The 8,519-nt window shown below is 39.4% G+C and overlaps 1 protein-coding gene across 11 annotated transcripts in view; it reads left to right on the forward strand.

Moving 5' to 3' along the window:
- LOC107208601 (taste receptor type 2 member 40-like) overlaps window positions 1–8,513 on the forward strand; it is a 14,928-nt gene extending 6,415 nt beyond the window's left edge. For 4 of the 11 annotated variants that reach the window (XM_033516855.1, XM_033516836.1, XM_033516854.1 and 1 more), the window contains one exon: window positions 5,110–8,513. In XM_033516855.1, coding sequence (XP_033372746.1) covers window positions 7,506–8,432 — 927 coding nt within the window. In that variant the 5' untranslated portion in view covers window positions 5,110–7,505 and the 3' untranslated portion in view covers window positions 8,433–8,513. The other 7 variants (XM_033516840.1, XM_033516851.1, XM_033516846.1 and 4 more) reach the window with 5 other exon arrangements.
- The last annotated feature ends 6 nt before the right edge of the window (window positions 8,514–8,519 follow it).

Raw genomic sequence — 8,519 nt, forward strand, 5'->3', positions numbered from 1 at the left:
GCCTTCTACTGAGGAGGCATGCTAAGGCAAATGGAATATCTGAGTCCAGCAGACTGCCAGAGGGCTTCTCTTAAAATTGAGTGTGTATCAACTCTGTTCTTGCTTCTTCACAGTACACCACCTTCCAAAATACATTGTAGAAAACCATTTTCCATAGCTCTTTAAAGTGCTTGCTGTCTGCTTTGTTTTTTAGAATTGCTTACAGGCTGATTTAAAGGGATATTTCCTGTAAAATTCTGTTCTGATTCTGAAAAATGACTGTAACAAAAATACCCTTTCATATGCAACATAATCAAAGTGGTGAATTTCATAATATAAAACCTGTGTGCTGTGCTTTATTATATTAGCCCTGCAGATACAATTCAGATGAAAGACAACCTTGTGTGAGATAGGGAGTTGTACCTACTTATGGAAAACTCAGGTTAATTGCTATGCTTGGTGACAGCAAAATAGAAAAAAGCCTTATAACCTAAATGATGTGTGCCAACATGTGAGGTGAAAATAGCCTTGAATTTCAGAGATTATGGGTCTATCAATCAGAAATGTTTATATTTCACAAGTAGATAATGTTCTTCTGGTGCAGAACTACTTGAATCATGAATGTTACAATGCAATAGCACTTGACCACAACTCAGATTTATGTCTCAAAACATGTATTTTAACTGTAATGCTGCAACAAAAAACTATATGGAAGCATAGCATGTGCAGCTAAATTTGAAACTATATGAATTTCATGGCCATTCAGAATAGTTTAGAAGGTATCAGCAAGACATTGTTTCTAAGTACTTTTTTTTTTAGATGTACATCCATAACATCTACCATTAGTTACATCTGTGAACCAGTGAAACATTATCAGTAACAAAAATTCTCTTCACTTCAGCCCCTAAATCTCCTGTTCCCATTTGTGGTTTAGATCCAACTTAGATACTAAACCTCTTCATATACATTGCAATATCACAAAGCAATGGTTGTGAAGTCAAAGGCTGACATATTAAAAATAATTAAAAATACCTCATCTCTCCTGAGCAGAACTCTCAAGTTCTTTCTTCTGTATTTCCACCACGATTTCATTTTATGTCTCCTTATACCTTTTATCCTCCTTAGTATCTGCAGTTATTGCACTGTGTTTCAGAAGTTAAGGCTTAAACTCAGGATTTTGGAGATTTCAAGTCCCATTTGTATCTTTGATTCTGTTGTAATATGTGGTTTTGAGTAACTTGCCAGTGCGTCTGTAAAGTGGAGTTGTTTGCATTTGCCCAGCCACATGGCATATTTTGAATTGAACTAAATAATTTCCTGTGGGACTATGAGGTATTTTTAAGTACCAAACACTTTGCTTCACCAAACAGCCAAATTAGGTGGGAAAGATTTTCTCCCAGACTGATGAAATGGAAACGAATGTATTTTTAGCAGATTTCTTTATAGTTAGATGAATAAGCTTTGCTTTCATTCACTTCTCCAAGGCACGATCAGCTTTTCCCTGTGACACTCCTGCAGCTTCTTTTTCAAAACCTTTTTAAAAATTGCAATGAAAATACACGTGACATTTTTTCTCTAAGTTTTAACAGTAATTGTAAAAAGGATTTTACTTAGTAATTATAAAACCAGCCACTCCTTTCCCTCTCCATAATGCACTTTAAGAAAAGTTTATTCCTATATCTTCAGAGTTGTTTTTGCATGTTTGTTAGCCCTTTTGCAGGTTTCTTCTTTCTAAACTAAAAAAGGCTATTGCTTCCAATTTTTATAGTTCTGCAACACAACTTTGTTAGAGCTACATACAAGAGTACAATGTCTTAATTTATACAACAAACAAAAATTTTTGGTTGTAACTCTCAGCATGGCATGTATTTTTATTGCCGATTTCTTCACAAATTTATTTATGCATGTGTGCATTCATATCTGTAGGCATCTGTCCGTATTTTATCAGACTGCATCTTCAGCTTGCCAAAATTATTTTGAATTCTGAATCTGTTTTCCAGTACTTTGTGGTCTGCCTAAGCCTGGTATTATGTGTAAATTTAGTATTGTCCAGTCACCAGAAAAATAAAATTCCTCCTAAATACTAGATGCAATATTCCAGATACCACCTTAAAAAGTGTGGAGGAAGAGAATCACTTTTCTTAATCTACTGTCTTTGCTCCTGGTAAACCAGATTAGAGTGCTGTACACTGTATACTTATTCTCTAGACATTTACTGAACTACTTTATGTACTTAACTACCCACCTAGTGGATGGTAGTTAATTCTGATTTCTTTGTCAAGCTCTTGAATTTACTTGTGTTGAATACTGCTGATATAATTCATTTTACCACCAGACAGTAAAAAGATGGTACTGGGGCAGACTGTTAAAGTTACCAGGTACTTGATATGGTGAATGTGGTTAGAGGCTCTGCACTGCTTTTGGGATTTTGGCTGCTGAGTTTCAGAGCCAACTTCCAGAGCACAGCTGACTGACCTTAAAACAAATTACTGGGAGAACCGTCAGTAAGGCTCAGCCCCCTCTTTTTTCAGGAGCTGCTTCTAAGCTGAGTGCTCACCCTTGCTCTCTTCCTGAGCTGTGCTGCAGCTTTACCTGGGTCTTTCCACCTGCCTAGCTGACCTGGACACTGATCCTGGCTTAGAGATTGGAATTACTGGCTTGATCTTGGACATGTCTTATCACTGTGGACACATCTGGTATGACTAGACTGCTGGCTGACCCATCACAAAGCTTCACTGCTATCCTTGCCCATAGGAGGTGGGACTGCATTCTTGACAACCTGCCCTTGCCTACCTTGTAGTGATGCTGACTTTTTGGGTCTCCTTTCCTTATGGAACAGCTCCTCCTGCTGCTCACTGACATGGCCACTGTAATCTATGCTTCAACCATAATTCTCCCTGTGGGTTTACAGGATGTTGTGCAGCTTTTGAAATAGTTGACTACAAGGCTCCTACAGTAGTAGGAGTCCTATAAACTGTGTATGGGGATATATATGTGTTTTGTTAGTTGGCTCCATGAGGATGTGGTGTTTAGGTTCAGCTAGCACCCATCTGATCTCTGATGTTGATTTTGACTGATGGGTAGACATTCTGGAAGATAGCCTGAGAGACCTTTGTCTCCATCTGCACCGCAGACTCAGACTGGGTACCTGACAATCAGCATCAAGGGAGTAAGGCTGCAAAATGCAGGGGAGCACCTTCTTCTCAGATGTTGGCAACCGGAATGTGATATGATGACAGTGACAGGTATGAAATCACTACATAGAACCTTAAATTGACCCTTTCCAGGTCAAAATGTGTCACTTCCTGCTGTTCCACCAAAGTGCACAGCACGATATGGTACCAGGAACTGGATGGTCATTTTCCACAGGGTGAAGGAGCAATCTACCCATCAGCAGCTTCCTTTGACTCTTCCTGGAGAAAAAGATTGATCCAGTACTTCCTAGATAATCCTGAGCATGAGCATAATTGTGAATACAGCAGCAGAATCAAATCCTGCAGCTGGAATAGCAGCAGTGTCACTCAGATTGTCAGCCCATTGCCAGAGAGGCTAGACTTGGGCTGGCTTTTGAGGTCTGCAGTGAGTAGAGGCATAGGAGTCACCCTGGGTCTCTCAGCTGTGGAAAAAAAGGTCATTCCCTAGTGCGGGTTACCAGGATAACATAAAGTTGCATAAAAACACTGCAAGTTTTGTAGTTTGTTGCATATGGCATGAATTGCAATTCACTAATAGCCAATTGAATCTAAAATTAGAATTATTTCTATAAGCAGTTTGCTGTATGCAAACTGTGTCCGATTCTATAATTGTACAACATTAGAAGGGTACTGTAGCATGTTAATAAACTATTTACAGACATTGTTCCATTATTACATAATTTCATTAAATGTCTAATCTATCCTGTCGAAACATCTCCAGCAGAGATGGTTTTTATATTTGTTCAGAGCAGTTTCTATACTTGCTATTCTACTTAATTAGATTCTGTCATGTATGGGCTGTATTGCTAGAAGTGGATGAATCAGGATGTTATCCTGATGATGCATGGATGCTATGGCTCTGTTGAAGTCAAGCTAGGGAGTGAGGCTGAGCACATACTCCTTGGGCAGGTGTCCCTGCCTGCAGTGGGGAGGTTGGAACCTCGATGATCTGTAAGGTCCCTTCCAATCCAAACCATTCTGTGATTGTATCATCCTGCAATCCATAGAGATACACACAGGCACACACATTCAGATTACTCAAGCACACAGTTGGCCATGCAGATCACATGGACAAGAAGTACTTGAAAATTTTACTTTGAGAATGCTTTGAAAATTTAGCTAATGTCACTATGAAGCCATCAGATTTAGCAAGACATTTAAAAATCTAAGCATCCAGAGGACGAAGACAACCCTCTACAATTTTTTCAGTGATGTTTCAAGCCATGTGACATTCAATTCAGTGCTTTGCAAATTTTCACCAAACCTGATGACAAATGTTTAGAGAAGCCTCCTTTGAGGTTTCTTGCTTTAAAGCAAAAGACAAAATGTCACATAGCACCAGGGAAACACTTATTTTTCCTGCCATAAAAGGTAAAAATGGCTGTGATAATACACAGAAAGCAATACAGCAGCAAAGTAAAATGCATTCCTTTGTCAGCAAATACTTAGAAAATATAGAAAATACTGCTGAAAGTTTGAAGAGACAAGTATCAGCAAAATTAGAGTGGAAGAGGATTTCTGAGTGGATGGTTGAAAGTACGAATGTTTCAAAAATGGCTCAGATTAAGGTATTTGACAAATGCTGTTTCAATAATGAAATAAATGAAGAGCTAACTTCTGTAAGCTACTGAAGGGAAGATTTACCATAGAAGCCATATTCTCAACAGTAAATAATTTCTTTAATAAAAATGTTTTCTGGAAGAGTTGTGCAACTGTAAAGACAAGTGGAACAGCTGCTTTGACTGGCATAAGAGAAGGATTGGGTGGTTAGTTTATGTGGTCACCACTACAACTGGAATTCGTTCACTGCAATGTTCATAGACATGTTATTACAGAAAGAAACTGCAAAAGGTGCTACAGGATGTCATCAATTTGATTCATTTCATAAAAACAAGACCTTGAGACACTAGAACCTTTACAATATGTCCAATTGCAGGCTGATGCCCTGGATGCTGCTCACATCATGGTTCTGCTACGTCACCGCTGCAATTCCCTTCATCTGGGATGACTACAGTGTGCAGAGGAACTTCACTACTCCTCAACCTATGACAAACACCTCAGCAATGAGAACAACATGGAAAGATAGTTTGGGTTTAGTAATTCTTCTCTGTAATGCAAGTACAGCTTTGCCTTTTATACTGTCTGTTGTTTCTAGTGTCCTGCTGATTGGGTCTCTGTGGATACACAGGAGACAGATGCAAAATAATGCAAGTGGCTTCAGGGATCCCAGCTCAGAGGCACACATCAGTGCCATCAAGTCAGTCTGTTCCTTCCTTATAATTTACATAATATATTTTATTTGTGTGCTTATCATCCTTTCCAAATTTTTCCAATTTAAGTAATGGAGACTCGATCTGTATAGTTGTAATGACAGCCTGCCGTACTGGACAAACATTGGTCTTAATTTGGAGCAATCTATAATTTCAAGAGCTAGGATTTGGCACCACATTAACAGTCATGTCAGGAATATATCCAAGTAAAAGATCATGATTTAGCCTGGACTTTCTATTTTAGATTCAAGTGAATTAAAATGAAGTTGTCAGAGATATAAAATAATAGGCAGTGGAATGAATAGATTAGAGCCATGATCTTCAGTCACAAAGACAGGTGAAAATTTACTTAACTTGGATATGAGTCTTGGGTAGAAGAATTGTGTAAGTTCTGTCCTAGATACTGTACTTTTCTTGGAAAATGCCATGGTTACTCTCTGACAAGAGAAAAAAAAGGCCAATACTCAGATTCCAATATGATTCAGTAAAAAAAAAAAGAGCCTTTTCATCTTCCTTCTCATGCTGAAGTAATGATTACAGCCTGTGCATTATTTGTACATTAGGACTGGTGTTTTGGGGGCCTTCCAGGTGAAGTGGGAGTTTATTAACTTTTAAAATAACTGTCACTGAAGCATATATGATTTAAGCCTTGTGTTGGCTAAGCCCATCCTGATTCAATGTATCTGGTTTGGATGTTGTCAATCTGTTTGAAGCAATGTACCTGTAATTCATCTGAGTCTGTGCCTGAATTGTTTCATTTCAAACTTTAAAAAATACCAAGTCAAAGGATAACTTCTCTTGAGTCTTCCTTTCCCTCATGACAGAAACTGTTTCACAGGTGCCAGCAGTGGCTTGCAGGAACATTTTCCACACCATTTAACAGACATGCAGAAAGTTCAGCACATGGCAATGTCACGCTGGAGTGGCATTGTCAGCACCAGTGAAAGGTGCTGGTTCCCAGCTCAGCACCATGAGACGCCCGTGTTGGGAGCCTTGGGCCATCCTCTGCCCTTCCCTGCTGTCCCCTCACCGGCCCTCAGGAACAAACCTCAGAGCTCTCTGACCACACCAACAAGCAAAACACGCGGGCTGTGCTCAGCCCACAAGCCGAGTGTGCTGTCCTGCTCCTGGCTGAGCCCTGAGGCACACGGCTGCTCAGCAGGGACACCCTGGACAGCTGCTCCCACACTCTTTGGGTTACGTTCCATTATTGCACATTCCTCACGCACATGACATGCAAAAGTGGTGCCTGTGCTATTTTCCTGCCTCTTTGAGTACTTAATCTTCCCTCCAAAGCTCCCTTTCTGTGGAATTAAATCAAACAGTTACTTGCTCATTAATATGAATTTGAAAATCTAAGAGGAAAAGCCAACAAAAATATTGGAATGCACCTCACAGTGTAAATCTTCAGGAAGAACTTCCTTTCTTCAACTGACCAGCTAATTAACTATTGTCATATTAATAAAATTATCTTTAATATACATTTTATACACAAACTACTAAATCCCTCTGTTTCACTAGAAAATTATAATGTATAAATCTCTCCCCACACAAAAATAAAACAAGACAAAGCTCTTTGCAGTCGAAATTTAAAAATATCTGATAAAGAAAAGAACTACGCAACTATTAGAAGAGGCCATGGCAAGTATATCTCTTCAACTCTGGATAGATAACAGTGCAAGAAAGGGAGACATTATAGCATCAGACTGAAAAAACAAATGTACACATGTAAAGCAGGACAGCAGACACTGCAGAGGAAACCCACATTGGTAAACACCACAGTTCACCTGCTCCACAACCCTTCCAAAGCAAATCCCTTCACCAAAAATGAAAACTATGTAATTGAATCTTGACCCAATTTGCATGCTTAAACAAATCAGCTGACACATCAAGCCGAAAACAACATGCAAAATAGCAGAAATATTAAATGACATATTTCTGAGATAAATAGGTGAGCTTGTGCCCACAACAGCTCCTTGGGATTGGGAGTGCCTGACAAATCTGAGGTTTTCAGGGGCCCAGGTGAAGCTGAGTAATAACTCTGAGATCTTGGGTTTCAATTATGACATCATTTGCTCTCTTTTTTCAAGCAATTTCTATAACTGAATCCATGGCAGGACTACTAGGAACTGGAATAATCTTGGCTGTCAGTTTATTGAGCTGCATTAGGGGCAAAACATGGTCCCCGTATGATTTGATCATGATCTCGATGAGTTCATCTAGATTCATTTTCCACTCCTGGAATATAGTGGATTTGTTCATTAATATATGGCATGAACAATACTATAGTGAAGAAAGTAGAGGTGTAGTTTCCAATGCAGCGTATGTGTTTCTGAACTACTGCAGCCTCTGGTTTGGAGCCTGGCTTAGTGTCTTCTACTGCATCAAGACTACCACTTTTACACAGTCTTTCTTCATCTGGCTGAAGCAAAGAATTGCCAGGCTGGTGCCCTGGATGCTGCTCACATCATGGTTCTGCTCCTTCATCGCTGCAATTCCCTTCATCTGGGATGACTACAGTGTGCAGAGGAACTTCACTACTCCTCAACTTACGACAAACACCTCAGCAATGAGAACCACATGGAAAGATAGTTTGGGTTTAGTAATTCTTCTCTGTAATGCAAGTACAGCTTTAATACTGTCTGTTGTTTCTAGTGTCCTGCTGATTCGGTCTCTTTGGATACACAGGAGACGGATGCAAAATAATGCAAGTGGCTTCACGGATCCCAGCTCAGAGGCACACATCAGTGCCATCAAGTCAGTCTTTTCCTTCCTTATTATTTACATAATATATTTTATTTGTTTGCTTGTCCTCTTATGCAGTGATTTTTTACCTTTTAGTGATGAGGAATCTATCTGTGCAGCTGTATTAGCTGCCTGTCCTACTGGACACACATTGGTCTTAATTTGGAGCAATCCAAAATTTCGAGAGCAGCCAGCTAGGATTTGGCACCACATTAACTGTCATGGCAGAACTGCATCTACTTAAAAGGCAGTGGCTCTGCCTCGTCTTTCTAGTTTAGATCCAAGTGAATTAATTGAAATCATCAGAGGTATAAATAATAGATGTTGCAAT

Source organism: Parus major, chromosome 1 (genome assembly GCF_001522545.3).
Source record: "Parus major isolate Abel chromosome 1, Parus_major1.1, whole genome shotgun sequence".
Taxonomy (NCBI): domain Eukaryota; kingdom Metazoa; phylum Chordata; class Aves; order Passeriformes; family Paridae; genus Parus; species Parus major.